Raw genomic sequence first — 16,758 nt, forward strand, 5'->3', positions numbered from 1 at the left:
GTAACTCAAGAGGAACTTAGTCATTGACCACTGGCCTACCCAGCTGATGCTTGTGCTTGCCTGGACTAGCCCGCCAAGCCTGATGACTTGAGCTGGATTCCCGGAGTTTACGTAGCAGAAAGAGAATCCCAAAATTGTCTCAGCTCTCTATAAACACACACACACACACACACACACACACACACACACACACACACTTTGGCTCACCCAGAGATCTATTACAAGTGTAACTTCATGTTTCTAATTCGGTAATATTTATGACTTCCCAATTATAACCTATAATTAAAAACAACACGATTAGGCTAAGAGAAAAGACTCATGGGAGCTAGTGCCCTTCCTTCCCTGCCCCCTTTACACTCAGAAACAAGAAGTTGAAGTGTTTTATTCTCCAAGTTTCATTTTGAGTGCACGGAGTTGAAAGACAATGTTTCAGCTCACGAGCTGATCAAACCTCCTTCTGGCTAGAGCATTTGAACAAATACTTGACACTGCTATCTGTCCAGGGACCTCAAATCCTGCAGGTGGTGGAACTGAGGGAATTCTGAGTTTCTGGGTCTGACCAGGCACTTTAACCTCTTCCAGCTTGCTCCCATCTTGGTAGGTTGCTGAAAGGATGCAATAAAATTCCAAAGCGCCGATACACGTACGTGTATTCACGTAGCTAGAGACAGTGCAGAGGCTGATCTTCCAGGGCTCACGCGGGTCCGGAGCGCGCGGGGCGGAGCAGCCGGAAGTGCTGGCGCGCGCTGTCAGCGACGCCGGAAGTCTTGGGCCGGCCTGGCGGTAACCTTGCGGGCTGGGCCGCGTCTCGTGAGGTGGTTTCGCCGTGTCCGAGCGTTGAGTCAGCGAGGCTCGTGAACTGCGTGGGAGCCGCCGAGGTCGCGCGGGAGGGAGCCGAGGGCCGCGGAGCGCAGGCGCGCGTCCAGGGCCTCGCAGCCGCCATGTCTCTGGTGGCGGAAGCGTTTGTCTCCCAGATCGCAGGTAGCCCGCGTGGGCGCTGACGGGCTGGGGAGGCGACGCGGGGCAGCGGCGGGGAGCCGCGTGCGGAGAGGGCCGTAGTTTCCCTGGAACTTGTGGGGGACGAGAGTCCCGAGCCCACAGCCCGGGTGGAGGCGGCCATGCAGGCCTGGCCTCACTTTCCGGATGAGGAAACTGAGGACGCGTGGCCAAGGTCACCCTGCAGGGGCAAAGTGCTGTCCACGCTGCCCCCGCGGCGCTTTGTTCCCCTTCACGGCGGTTTGGGTGGGTGGAGGAGGCCGGGGGTTGGGGTTGCGGTGGGGGCGTGGCCACAGGGCCTTCCCTCCCCAAGGGGCTCTCTCTTGGGGTGCTGGGTTCTCCGTCACTAATGAGCGCCCCTTCTTTACCTGTTGTTGAAATTCTTGCTTCTCCCAGCCATTTGCATAATCTGTAGGATTTTTTGAACTAGTCTTAATTTGCATGAAGTTTAAAGAAAGTAAACACCTTTGACTTGGTGGTCGAACTTGACTGGTAAATAGATTCACAAAAGTTTTTTTTCTTCCTGAGGTTTTTATTTCGGAGAAAGTGAAGGGTTTAAGTTAACGGGATGAACGTTAACTCCAGCAATGTTTTCAACATGAGTACCATAAGGAGCTACTAGGATAAACTAGGAACATTTGACATAAAGTAATGTTTTGGAAATGAAAAGTATAATGTGTCATAACTTTGCCAACTGTATTGAATTTGCCTGAACATAGATTTCTTTTTTCCTTTAAAATATCATTTTATAGGAGAGGGAAGAAGCTAGATCGATTGTAAGCTTCATGAACGCAGGGGAATGCTTGTTTTGTGTGCCCCCCCCCCCCCATCCTAGTACCTGTCGGTCACTTGGTTCTCTGTAAATACTCATGACTTGAGTAAGTAAGGAATACTGCGATTTCAAGTAACGGTTATCTCTGTCTGTTGTCTTAGCTGTTTGTAGTAATCTGTTGTAGTAGGAGGAAGCATTTCAATTTAGATAATTGAGTAAATACATTGGAACAGCTCCTAAGTCAAAATGCTGCATGAATAAATTTTAGATGAATTAAAGGTTAAAGATTTAAATGTAACACAAACCAATTTATAATAAAACAATTAGAAGAAAATTACAAGGACCAATGCAGGATATTAGTTTAATAATATTGAATAGCAGAAGAGGTTCCTTGGCAAAACACAGACTATTCACACCATAATAGGAAATATTGGCAGAGTTGGTTGTATAAAAGTATTGAAAGCCTTTGATGATAAAAGACACCGTGAGTAGCTGGGTGTGGTGGCTTTTGCCTGTAATCAGAAACACTTGGGAGGCTGAGACCCAAGGATTGCAGGCTTGAAGCTAGCTAGCCTGGGCTTTAAAGGAACATGTTTCAAACAAAACAAACATCAACAACAGGGAAAACCCCCACCATAAATAAAGTTGTACATATTAATGAAAAAAAAAACCTCCTCAAAGAAAGGCAAAGAATCTACATGGGTCTTTCATAAAAGGAGAGATACACGTAGACAGTGGACAGGTGGAAAGATGTGCTCCATGAATAACTGGCACACTGTCTTTGTAGCTAGGGAAAAGTGGACATGATAATCTCCAGTATTGGCAGGGGCATAGACACATTACTTTCTCACTTAGTGGGTCTGTAGATTAGGCTCCCTTTAAGAGCCAAACACAGCAATATTTACTAAAATGTTATACTTTAACCCAGAAATCATATGTATGTAGATTTATCTGGTAGAAATTTGAGGACCAGTTCTTAAAAGAACTATATAGTCATCTTTAGCATAGCATTATTTCTGATAGCAAAAAATAAAAGTGTTTGATATACCAACCCAACAATTTCATTTTGGTACCTAAAATAAGTGAGTTGTCAGATGATATCTTTACTTCATTATTAATATTATTCTTAATAGCCAAGACATGGAAGCAGACTAGGTATTTGTCAGCAGATGAATGGATCAAAAAGACGGGCATATATACAAAAAGAATACTGCACAGCAGTAGCAAGAAGGTCATTCTTTCATTCATGATGATGTGGATAGAGCTAGAGGACCTTATCAAATGACGTCAGCTAGGAATAGAGTCACAGATATTGTATGATCTCACTTTTGTGTTAATCTTCTAGAAACCGAGTAGACAGGTGATTACCAGAGGCTGGGGCAGTGGGTGGTCGGTAGGGGTAGAAGAGGTAGAAAGGGGCCATGTTGACCAGAGGGCACAGCTTTCCGGTTGGACTCTTCTCAAGACCGAACACCATTTGAATGTGTAAGTGTCCTGACATTTTTTCCTTGTCCAATGATATTTTTTAAAATATAATAATAGTAATGATCCATGGTCATTATAGAGTGAAAGTAATCCAGAGAACGGTAGGAATAAAGTGAAAAATCACCTGACAACCTACTGCCAAGATTAAGATTAAAGAAAAAAAAATCCCATCTCATATTCAAAACCAAATCTATCATTTATTTCCTTATAATTTATTTCCCTTAAATTAAAAATACAGACATAGATAATGTAGAGGGCACATTTCTTTTGTTATGATATAATGGGTCTCTTCTCATGTCTATGATGAAATTATATGCTTTCATATTTGAATAGCTATGTAGTATATCATTATAGTAAAGAAGCCATAATTTACTTGTGATCATTTTTGTTTGTTTTTTTGATTTTTGTTTTTTGATACAGGGTTTCTCTGTGTAGATCTAGCTGACCTGTAACTCTGTACCTAACTCAAACTCACAGAGCTCTGCCTGCCTCTGCCTCCCAAGTTTTGGGATTAAAAGTGTGTGCACCACCGCCCGGGCTTAGTGAAATCATATTCTAATGGGGTTTTAGGTTTTGTTTTGTTTTGTTCTGTTTTTATGAGACAGGGTCTCATTATGTAGCCTTGCCTGATTGGCCTCAGACTCAAAGAGCTCCACCTGCCTCTGCCTCCTGAATGCTGGAGTTTTACTCTATTTTATCAGTAATATTTATATCAGTATTATTTATTCTATTTTATCAGTTTAATGAATGATTGGCAGCAGTAGGAGCTCTGTGCCTACATGGGAATATCCACACCAGCTCATGCTCCTATTATGTGACTGACCAGACAAATTGAAAACTTGAAAAGCAGACATGAACAGGGAATCTAGGAAGGAAAGAAAGCATTTGGGACTAATGTTTGGAATGGTTGATATCAGGCAAGACTTAGTCCCTCTTTTAAAGGACTTTTAAGTTTTTAAGCCCAGGCTACCCCAGCATATCTCCTTTTTAAAAGTCATATGACTATGAATTTTAATTGTATCAGTTAAATTCCTTTACAGCAACATCTATATTAGTATTAGAATAACCAAGTGAAGGTGTTTTTGTATGCTTCACAGTGGCTGTTGTCTTGTTTTGCATTCCTACTACTTTTTGTGTAATAGTCTGGCAGTCCGTATTAACTGAGAGCAGAAAGGGAATCTGGCAGGTCAGTTTGGTCAAGTGGTTGTGTCAAAGCCATTGAACGTTATATGATTTCTCTCTTTGCAGTGCTGCTTATGCTTGTGGTTTTTTGGGGGAGATAAATTTCTTAAAATGGAAGAAGAATTTGAATTACTTTTTTTTCACCCAAGTAATATGGGAAGAATAACAATTTATGACTTTAAATGAACAGTTTGGTTTTCTAGATTATAGGCTAGATTTGGAGTTTTGAAAGGATAAAAATGGTCCTGTATATTGAATTGTCTAAAAAACTTACATAGATTGTCTCTGTATTTTAAATTTTTATTGTTTTTTTTAATGGTAGCTTTACTAATACATAAGTTTCTGGTTTATGACCTTATTTTTAGTTAGTTGAGCATGAATATGTCCCTAGACATAAGTATCTTGAAAATAAGTGGGGTTAAGACAAGTATGTTTTGGTTGAGCATGTAGCTCAGTGGTAAGACTCTTACTTATCACGTGGGAGACCCTGGTTTTGATCCTTTGCATCACACAGACGTGCGCCCCCCCCCCCCCAAATAGGCATATTTTAAAAATGTTTTTATACTGATAATAAAGTATGCTTCCTTCTGGTTTTCCTCACATTAGTACCGGGCAATGTCAATTTATAAAGCACCAAGACAGGTTCTAGGGGGCTGAAATAAATGGAAAAATAGAGGCTAAAAGAACCTTAATATTGGTAGAGGTGGACTATAGCTCCAGGGAAGAACGTTTTCATATTCAGGGTCCTCTGTTTGATCTTCAGCACCACCAAAAAAGTGGGGTGGGTTTTGTTTATTTTTATTTTTTGGTGTGAAGGGGCAATGCTGTTGCTGTTCACAAGGCTATATTGAGCTCTCAGAGTATTTAATGATGAAAACTACAACAGAATTGAAGAAATGCATTCATTTAAAAAATGTATTAAGGACAATACATTCAATTATTTTGCTCTTGGAAATAAGATATTTTCTTAGTTGTTTTTAATGTGGTGTTCTGAAGATTTCCTAGTAGTATTGAGAAGGCACCAAGGAATTCTTGAGAAGTTATTGAACTGGCCGTTGCATTTCAGATAATCTTTTTTTTCTTTTTCATTATTAGTCATGGATAGATAGTATTATATTGTGGAACTTCTCATGTTAGTAGATGTGAAGTTGATGTTGAAGAGGCAGGTGGTGAAATCAAACAAACATAGGGTTATACTTCAGATGAAAGGCAATGTATAGTTGATTTGCAGGAGGATGGCCTATTATTTGATCTTACTGTATTAATGAATATATTGCAAACCAGATTATAAAAGGTGAGGTGCTTTGCTTCCTTTGAAAACTTTAATATGTTGCTATGGTTATTTTGAAAAACATGTTTACTGAAATAGTCCACAGTTGAGCAATAATGTCAATTTTAATTTACTTGTAAGTTCCATTACAATTTGATACTCTTAAATAGCATGTCCTCTCTCTGAGATGTGTATGGGATGGAACCCATTGCCTTTAGTATGTTAGTCAAATACTCTGCCACTCAGCTTTACCCACAGCTCCATAATTTTTAATGATTAGCTTAAAAGATTTTGGTGATGGGTACCCTGTAAAATATGTCACTATTATCTCTGTGAAGGCTTTTGAGTTATTAATGTTAGCTTAAGCTTTCCACATTTGAGTGGAAATTGAAAGAAAACATCATCAGATCTCTTAACATTTTTCAAACATTTAAAAAATTTCTTGAGAAGTAGTTATTAAATAGGCTGAAGATAATCAAATAGATAAGATGTTGAAAATTCAGACTTTTCATTTTTTTTAAAGACAGAAATTATAATATTCAGTAAATTTAGCTAAACTCATTTACATGTAGAAGAGAAGTATTCGCCTTGCCAGTAAGAAAAATGCATACTTTAATTTTTTATTGCTTTGTAAATGACCCTCTATTCTTGAACTCTTATTTTTGTATAGTCTATAAATGAATCATGGTTTTGAACTTTTTTACATCAGTAATAAAAATGAAATTTGATGGGGTAGTAATGAAGGCTCTTTTCACAAAAACAATCATTTTATCGTGTCAATTTCCATTAACTGTAACTGTGTTAGCAAAATAGAAGCCATAAAATACATTTCATTGTGTGTTTTTGTGCTAATTGCTTATTTTTAATCATTAAGAACTTTTCTAAACCACAGAAATTTTTTTATAACTTAGTCTGCCCTTGGATAAAAAAAGATTTCTGATATATATTGAATACAGCATTCTTCACTGTAATAGAATTTCTTTTCACATGTATATTAATTATGTGGTCAACCTAAGCATTGACTAGAAATTTATGTAAATGAATTTTATCATCTGTTAGACTTTAAGAGGCCATCATTACTGGCCATTTGTTAGTTTGCTTACCAATCTTTACGGTAAATGAAAATGTTTTGGGGGTGGGAACATAGCCCAGTAGCATTGCCTAGTGTGCTTTCCAGCGTGCTTGAGGCCCTGGTTTCAGTCCTCAGCACCACAAAAACAAACAAACAAACAAAAAAAACCATGCGAACAAAAGTGTATGGACATCTTGAACTACAAGAAATGTTTTTGACTTACCTGTTTTATTAATTTAAAGGGTTGTTATGTTCTCATTGTTTTAACCATTGTCATTTATCGGTTTAAGACTCTGATTTGGCTAGTAATGAGAACTAATTATAATATGCTAACTATTTAACTGGTAATTGGTTTTTTCTTTTTCAAATGGAATTATGAATTGTTGTTTATATTTCCCTCTGTAGTAGGCTTCTACAGAGGAGGAAGTCAAGGGCATAAGAATAGACATGACTATGTGAGACGAAATTGATTTGTGGAGTTGCTTGTTTGATTGTGGAGGATGAGATGTTCCACACGGGCTGTCTGTAACTTGGAGACTTTGGAATGCTGGTAACTGGGCTCAGTCCCAATCTAAAGTTCTCAGAGCCGGAGAAGCTTATGTCTCAGTCTAAGACTGAAGGCCTGAGAGAACCCAGGGAATGACTGATGTTAAGTCTCAAGAGTCCAGAGATTGTAGTTCTGTTGTCCCAGGGAAGGAGATGAGGACCCTGCTCAGGGAGGAAAGGAAGCCAACAAGAGAAGGAAGAAGGAGGAAGGGAACATGAATCTTCTCTTCTGCTTCATTCATTCATTCACTTGTTTTTATTGGTAGGGGAATGTTTGCTTCATCTTACACTTTATAGTTTGTCCTCAGGGGAAGTCAAGGGAAAAGTCAAGGTAGGAACCAGGAGGCAGGAACTGATGCAGAGGTCATGGAGGAATGATGCTTACTGGCTTGTGACCCAAACCCATAGGAATAAGGGTCCCTAATGGTCAGGTGTTGAGGGGGAGGGCCGGGGATGAGAAGATAAAGAAGACAGAAAACTGGGATCATGAGGTCTTGCATAAGCTAACAGCTTATGGAAGTTTATTAAAAAGCATATCTTAAATGCCGTTTGTAGGGGAGAAGTGAGCTGAAGTCAGCAGACAGCTAAATCAAACAATGTTGACTAAGAGAGCACAGCCTGAGACACAGCTGCCTTAGGCCTGATAACCACATCCTTCAGTGGGGAAAACCAGATTCCCAAGAACTGAAACCATTATTCTTTCTAGGCCAGCCGTTCTCAGCCCATTGGTTGTGTGACCCCTTGGGCGGTTGAAGGACCCTGCAGGGGTTGCATATCAAATATCTTGCATATCAGATATTTATGTTACAATTCATAATAGTAGCAAAAATACAGTTATGAAGTAGCAATGAAAATAATTTTATGGTTGGGGGTTGCCACAACTTGAGGAATTGTATTAAAAGGTTGCAACATTAGGAAAGTTGAAACATTGTTCTAGATGGTATCTCTATTCCCAGACCAGCCCTTGCCAAGTCTGCTTCTGGGCAAGGACACAGAGCTAAAGTTCCATTTGTCCTTTCATCAAGGCCTCCGGAAAAGCCTTGGATTGGCCTAGCTCCCAACAGGCTTGTTACTCATGACTTCCTCACCCTGCTTTCTGATACAGCCCAGGACCGTTTGCTCAGGGATGGCATCACCCACAATGGGCTCGGCCTTCATGCCAAATTGTAGTACTTCTTTACAGGTCTCGTCTGTAAAAGCCCTCACAAACACACCTGTAAAAAGCACCTTGAATAGTCCTTGATCCGAACAAGTTGATACCTAAAAATTATATTTCCTAAAATATTTCTCCACCTTGCCGTGCATTTGTGCTTTAGAAATCATGGACTGCAGATTAAAGACAAATATTTATATTTCAGTTTACTGTTTTAGATTATTTTCGTACCCTTGATATTGACTTTATTGGTCTGCCTGTAAAAAAAGATTTGGTAAGATTTGAGTTATATAGCCGGACGGTGGTGGCGCACGCCTTTAATCCCAGCACTTGGGAGGCAGAGGCAGGCGGATCTCTGTGAGTTCGAGACCAGCCTGGTCTACAAGAGCTAGTTCCAGGACAGGCTCCAAAACCACAGAGAAACCCTGTCTCGAAAAACCAAAAAAAAAAAAAAAAAAAAAAAAAGATTTGAGTTATGTTAGATGAATTGATTTAGTTAAGCAGTTGGAGTCTATTCGTTTTTCTTTTTGAATAACGTAGCAGCTGCTGTGCAGATCAGCTGTATGTGAGTGTGTGGTCTAGACTTCTTCTGTTGGCTTCACTGGTTGCTGTTCAACCTTAATAACTGAGTCAGGGCTTCTCTCAGTCAACCCAAAGCTCACGAATAATGGCTAGTATGGCTAGCCAGCCTGCTCCAGAGATCCCTGTCTGTGCCTCCCGTGTAATGGGAATTAGGATTCTTAATAACTCATCTAATTTTATTCTCTCAACAATCTTAGAAGACATTTAGTATTTCCCCTTCTACAGTAAGATAATGAGGTCAGAATAGGTTAAGTAACTTGGCCAAGGCTACTTAGACAATACATTGTAAAATTGGGAAACTCTACCTGACTTCAAGGCCTAACTTTCTTTACACCACCTGTTTTCACTTACTTTGCTGTGAATGGTTGCTATCTCTCCCCTCTAGTTTCCTTTCCTTCCATCTTCTGGAGTACAATGGCAATTTTATATTCATTTTTTCTTATTAAAGTAATTTATGTTTTAGGCATTTAATAGTTTGTTCATTTAAAAGGCTAATTAATTGAAATATTATTTGGGGGGAAATCTTTTATGTTTTAATACATAGATTTTTAGCCATATTCATAAATACTGACTTGAGTAGAGTAAGATGATCAAAAATTTTGTTGAATTAAATTAATCTACATAGGTCCTCAGTATCACTTTATCTGAGCTAAATGAATGAAAGAGATGAAAGAATGTAGTCTTAAAGTGCTACTTGTGTCTCTAGGACTTTCTTTCTATGTATATATTATATGTATTAAATGAACAAAAAATTGATTGTAGACGTGCTAAATGTAGTTTCTGAAATGAATGCTATGTACAGTTTGTGTATTCACATACCACAAACAACAAGGACTCTGATACCAGTCAACAGGTTTCCTCTTTCTACAGACTTAAGGCCACTTGTAACCAAGGCCATAACTCTGTAAGACACTTTGAGTTACAAGATCCTTTTTTGAGACAGGATTTCATGTAGTCCAGGCTAGTTTTGGACTCTGAACTGCTGATTCTGCTGCTCTCACTTTCTGAGTACTGAGACTATAGGCTTGTGCCACGGCACCCGTGCTTTGTAGGTACTGGAGCTGAGCCTAGTTCTTTGTGCATGCTAGGCAAGCACTCTATAACTGAGGCACATTCCAAGTTCTTATCGAGTCCTTATTTAAACCTGTTAGTCTTTAATCTTTGTATATGCACTTCTTGCTTTAAATTCTAACTTGCCTTACCACTCTGCTCCATAATGCCAGCTGCCTGTGCTTTAGGTTTCTGAAAATGACTCCTGCATTTCTCCCTTTTAATTAAAAACATGAGCCACTTTCTGGCATGAACTGATCTCTCAAACTGTTAAGGTGCTGGGAGAATTTTTTAAAAAAAGATTGACTTTTATTAATTGTGTGTGTCTATGGTGATATATGCATGTGAGTGCTGGTGTCTTTGGAGGCCAGACGAGGGCATTGGGTTCCCTAAAGCTAGAGTACAGGTGACTGTTAGCTGCCCATTGTAGGTGCTGGGGTCCGAGTTGGGGTCCTCCACAAGAGCAGTATGTACGCTTAACTACGGAACCCTGTCTCCAGCCCTGGAAGAATGGCTTCACACTCCTGTGTGGGGAAGTCACTGCTTATGCATTTGTTGTAAAGTCTTTAAATGTCATCTCTTCTCCTGCACCTTGGGGATGTTATTTAGTAATCTTGTAATTATTAGCTGGGATCTGTCGTTGCCTTCTTTTCTGTAAGCTTACAGGCTGAATTAATATCGAATTTGATAATCTAAAACAAAACAGCATTCCTTAAATTCCCATTTTGATAATCTTATATTTTAAGTCTAATTATCTTAAAAACCCATTTCATTACATTTGCCTGACAAATGATGAGTTTTAAACTTTTAGTGTATTTGTTGATATCACTGGGGTCATCAGTCTGGTGTCTATATCAAATTAGCAAGTTTGTTTCTTGTTTTCTCTGTATGTTGTACAGTAACTTTTGATTAAGATTGTCTAAGTGCTTCTTTGATTGTCTAAGTGCTTCTTTGAGCATTTTGTTATGTTGCTAGTATTTGAATTTACACCTTTGTCAGAAAGTCATCTGAATCTGGAGATAGACTGCACATATGCCTTATTCCTTTTCTGTAACACTGTAGTCGTGTTGCCGGGCTGAAGAAATGGCATCTATGAGCTTTTAGAATATAGTTGCCTAAGGAGAAACTGAGTTTGACTTCATTAGTGCACAAATGATAGGTTTGTGAGGAGTTATTATAGCATTAATCAATTTGATGGATTGGAAAAATGGCAGAATTGAAGCAGCGTGTAATATTAGTGCCTATTATTCTACAAATTATATCTTCACCTGTGTTCATATGCCAGCAGAGTCATGTTGTGCATCAGAAATGCAGAATTTAAGAAAAGAGACACCAACGGCAGAGGGGATCTCTTTTCATAGCTTGTCTCTTGTCCTCAGATTAGCTCAAGAAGTGGTCCTTAGAATCTAGACTTTTTTATTACGTTATCACTTTGATAGTGTGAAATAACCTTGAATGGAAGAACCATCTGCCACCAGAACAACTTATCACTTAACTTGACATGAGAACAATCAAGTAATATGTAACTTCTCTAAAAGACCTATGATATACATATGTGGATTTATTTGCTACCAGTCATTTCAGTAGTATTATAGTTTACTACTAGTAAAAACATTGATTTTTGATTATATTTATTGATAAAACTTAAGTATAGCTTAAGTACAATTAAAATAATGTTGAGCAAATATTTGTTTGGTTTTGTTTATCATATATATTGCTAGCAATTTACGCATTATATTTTAACTTTTAAAATTTTAAGAGTTGTCTTTAATTTTTAAAATTTAAAATCCATTTTGTTTTTATTGATACAGTGACTATATGCTGCTATGCTAACCTGGTACTTATCCCCTGCCTCAACCTCACATGTGCTATAAGTATAGGGTGTGCCTCCTGCCTTGAGCATGTCCTTTTTAAATTTTGTTTTGTCTTCCTCAACATAAATACATGCAAGAATAGGGAAAGGTCCATTTTAAGTTTAAGAAATACTCAGTTGCATAAAAATACTCATCTTTATCCCCAGAGACTGAAACCTAGAGGTGTCTTTCGCTGTTGGTAAAGGAAGATTTGGGTAAAGTAGGAAGTAATCAGGGTACTGAGTAGGGCAAAATAGAAAGTTGGTAAAGGACTGACTAGCTTTTCAATAGAATTAATTGGGATATGCACTTAGAGGGCTTTGATTCATTTCTAGTTCTTTTTTTATATTTACAAAATAGAAACATAATTTTTTATAAAAATAATAAAATTGAAGGAAATTTACCCAAATACTGTTACCATAGCAATCTATTGTTTTGAATTTAAGATTTCTTTTATTATGTAAATGAGGTTTTTTTGCCAGTTAGTGTGTCTGTGCCCCATGTATGTGCCTGGTGCCTACGGAGGTCAGAAGAGGGCATCAGCTCTCTTGGAACAGGAGTTGCAGCTATGGTGTGAACCACTGTGTGGGTGCTGGATCCCTGATGTGAACCACTGTGTGGGTGCTGGGTCCCTGATGTGAACCACTGTGTGGGTGCTGGATCCCTGATGTGAACCACTGTGTGGGTGCTGGATCCCTGGTGTGAACCACTGTGTGGGTGCTGGGTCCCTGATGTGAACCACTGTGTGGTGCTGGATCCCTGATGTGAACCACTGTGTGGGTGCTGGATCCCTGATGTGAACCACTGTGTGGGTGCTGGGTCCCTGATGTGAACCACTGTGTGGGTGCTGGATCCCTGATGTGAACCACTGTGTGGGTGCTGGGTCCCTGATGTGAACCACTGTGTGGGTGCTGGATCCCTGATGTGAACCACTGTGTGGGTGCTGGATCCCTGATGTGAACCACTGTGTGGGTGCTGGATCCCTGGTGTGAACCACTGTGTGGGTGCTGGATCCCTGGTGTGAACCACTGTGTGGGTGCTGGATCCCTGGTGTGAACCACTGTGTGGGTGCTGGATCCCTGGTGTGAACCACTGTGTGGGTGCTGGATCCCTGGTGTGAACCACTGTGTGGGTGCTGGATCCCTGGTGTGAACCACTGTGTGGGTGCTGGATCCCTGATGTGAACCACTGTGTGGGTGCTGGATCCCTGGTGTGAACCACTGTGTGGGTGCTGGATCCCTGATGTGAACCACTGTGTGGGTGCTGGATCCCTGGTGTGAACCACTGTGTGGGTGCTGGATCCCTGATGTGAACCACTGTGTGGGTGCTGGGTCCCTGATGTGAACCACTGTGTGGGTGCTGGGTCCCTGATGTGAACCACTGTGTGGGTGCTGGGTCCCTGATGTGAACCACTGTGTGGGTGCTGGATCCCTGATGTGAACCACTGTGTGGGTGCTGGATCCCTGGTGTGAACCACTGTGTGGGTGCTGGATCCCTGGTGTGAACCACTGTGTGGGTGCTGGATCCCTGATGTGAACCACTGTGTGGGTGCTGGATCCCTGATGTGAACCACTGTGTGGGTGCTGGATCCCTGATGTGAACCACTGTGTGGGTGCTGGATCCCTGATGTGAACCACTGTGTGGGTGCTGGATCCCTGATGTGAACCACTGTGTGGGTGCTGGATCCCTGATGTGAACCACTGTGTGGGTGCTGGATCCCTGATGTGAACCACTGTGTGGGTGCTGGATCCCTGGTGTGAACCACTGTGTGGGTGCTGGATCCCTGATGTGAACCACTGTGTGGGTGCTGGATCCCTGATGTGAACCACTGTGTGGGTGCTGGATCCCTGATGTGAACCACTGTGTGGTGCTGGATCCCTGATGTGAACCACTGTGTGGGTGCTGGATCCCTGATGTGAACCACTGTGTGGGTGCTGGATCCCTGGTGTGAACCACTGTGTGGGTGCTGGATCCCTGATGTGAACCACTGTGTGGGTGCTGGATCCCTGATGTGAACCACTGTGTGGGTGCTGGATCCCTGATGTGAACCACTGTGTGGGTGCTGGATCCCTGATGTGAACCACTGTGTGGGTGCTGGATCCCTGGTGTGAACCACTGTGTGGGTGCTGGATCCCTGGTGTGAACCACTGTGTGGGTGCTGGATCCCTGATGTGAACCACTGTGTGGGTGCTGGATCCCTGATGTGAACCACTGTGTGGGTGCTGGATCCCTGATGTGAACCACTGTGTGGTGCTGGATCCCTGATGTGAACCACTGTGTGGGTGCTGGATCCCTGATGTGAACCACTGTGTGGGTGCTGGATCCCTGGTGTGAACCACTGTGTGGGTGCTGGATCCCTGATGTGAACCACTGTGTGGGTGCTGGATCCCTGATGTGAACCACTGTGTGGGTGCTGGATCCCTGATGTGAACCACTGTGTGGGTGCTGGATCCCTGATGTGAACCACTGTGTGGGTGCTGGATCCCTGGTGTGAACCACTGTGTGGGTGCTGGATCCCTGGTGTGAACCACTGTGTGGGTGCTGGATCCCTGATGTGAACCACTGTGTGGGTGCTGGATCCCTGGTGTGAACCACTGTGTGGGTGCTGGATCCCTGGTGTGAACCACTGTGTGGGTGCTGGATCCCTGGTGTGAACCACTGTGTGGGTGCTGGATCCCTGATGTGAACCACTGTGTGGGTGCTGGATCCCTGATGTGAACCACTGTGTGGGTGCTGGATCCCTGATGTGAACCACTGTGTGGGTGCTGGATCCCTGATGTGAACCACTGTGTGGGTGCTGGATCCCTGGTGTGAACCACTGTGTGGGTGCTGGATCCCTGGTGTGAACCACTGTGTGGGTGCTGGATCCCTGATGTGAACCACTGTGTGGGTGCTGGATCCCTGGTGTGAACCACTGTGTGGGTGCTGGATCCCTGGTGTGAACCACTGTGTGGGTGCTGGATCCCTGGTGTGAACCACTGTGTGGGTGCTGGATCCCTGATGTGAACCACTGTGTGGGTGCTGGATCCCTGGTGTGAACCACTGTGTGGGTGCTGGATCCCTGGTGTGAACCACTGTGTGGGTGCTGGATCCCTGATGTGAACCACTGTGTGGGTGCTGGATCCCTGATGTGAAGCACTGTGTGGGTGCTGGGTCCCTGGTGTGAACCACTGTGTGGTGCTGGGTCCCTGCAAGAGCAGCAAGAGCTCTAAGCACTGAGCCGTCTCTCCAGCCCCATCCCAGGAGTTCTGATCTTTAAAATGTAAGTTAGAGTAGACCACCAAGAGTGTCTTTGTTTTAGCATGAAAAAGATGAAATAGTTTTTTAATTTTAGAAAAAAAAATGTATCCCAGTTTTATTTAGAAAGGGACAGTGTGTGTGGGGGGGGAGGGGTATGCCATAACATGAGCAGAGAAATCAGAAATTACCCATGGTAGTTGGTTTCCCCTTATACCATGTGTGTCCTGAGGATTGAATTTATGTCAGCTTTTACCCACTGAACCATATAGTATTTCTTTTCTTAGAATGAATTAATTTCTCCAAAATCAGGCAGCAGGTTTTTTTGTATGAATGTGTTTAGCACACATGTACATGCACATATGTGAGGCCAGTGGTTGACATCAGTTACTCTCTACCTTATTTTTGAAACGGGATCTCTCACTGAGCATGGAACTTATTCAGCTCACTGGCAGCCAGCAAGCCCAGGGAGCTCCTCTCTGCCTTTTCAGCATTGTGATTCCAAGCATATGCTGGAGCACCAAGCTTTTCCAGTGGTTGCTGGGTGTCAAACTCAGGCTCTCATGTTCGAGTGGCACTTTACCAACTGAGCCATGTCTCTAGCTGCCAAAGTAGGTAGTTTTACTTTGGAATTCTTACAACAAGTATTAGCTTTAAATGGTAATTAGACAAAAAATTAAAACTTGATAAACTCAAATTTACTATTTTTGGCATGCACTACAGTGATTTGCTTGAAGCAGTTGAGAATCCAAGATTTTAGCAAATAACTTCAGAACTACAGAAAAACTTTTGTATCTAAGAATTTATTTGTAGGAAATGAGAAGTACAATATTGACTTCACAGTAAGATACGGTAGAAAATAATGTATGACATAGGTAAATATGAACTTCCATGGACAGTACATATAAAAGAGAAATAATGTGACAAACTTGGCTTTGAAGATGATTGTCAGTACAGAGAAACATCGAAGGGAAACAATTTGAGCAAATTCATAAAAGCAAGCCTTAAGTGTTCAGGAAAAATTTGGCATATTCTATCTAGTTGGACAAGGATCGTGGTGTTAAGTGGGCAGGTAGACAGGGACTCCTCTACTAATTCATGTATGTTCTTCCCTCAGCCTTTCTTAGTCTAAAAAGCTGATTTTTACCATGAAAGAGGACTTTTTCTTGGTTAGGAGCACATGAATATTTGAATTCTATGGTGAAATTTGAAATAAGTAGTTTGTAGTCAGACCTTTCTCTCCTGCCTGCCTGTTCCCAAATAACTACTCAGAGGCTTAATATTACTTATAAATGCCTGGCTGATAACTCAGGCTTGTCATTAGCTAACTCTTACAGTTAAATTAACTCATATTTCTTATCTATACTTCACCACGTGGTGCATGGCATCTCTGCGACTTTGCCTTCTTTCTCCCAATATCTGTTTGGATTTCCTACCTAGCTATATTCTGCCATGCCATGGGCCAAAACAGCTTCTTTATTAACCAATGGTAATAAAACGTAGTCACAGCATACAGAGGGGAGTCCCATTTTAATACAGCATGCAGGCCCAAATAGATTT

The 16,758-nt window shown here is 41.6% G+C and overlaps 1 protein-coding gene across 1 annotated transcript in view; it reads left to right on the plus strand.

The window, feature by feature from the left end:
• Positions 1 to 720: 720 nt before the first annotated feature.
• Mtx2 (metaxin 2) overlaps positions 721 to 16,758 on the plus strand; it is a 51,775-nt gene continuing 35,737 nt past the window's right edge. The window contains exon 1 of the mRNA XM_041639875.1: positions 721 to 981. Within this exon, the coding sequence (XP_041495809.1) occupies positions 942 to 981 (40 nt within the window). The 5' untranslated portion in view covers positions 721 to 941. The remainder of the gene's footprint in view (positions 982 to 16,758) is intronic.

Source organism: Microtus oregoni, unplaced genomic scaffold (assembly GCF_018167655.1).
Source record: "Microtus oregoni isolate MIOR12 unplaced genomic scaffold, Mior012 000060F_ref0000265, whole genome shotgun sequence".
NCBI lineage: Eukaryota > Metazoa > Chordata > Mammalia > Rodentia > Cricetidae > Microtus > Microtus oregoni.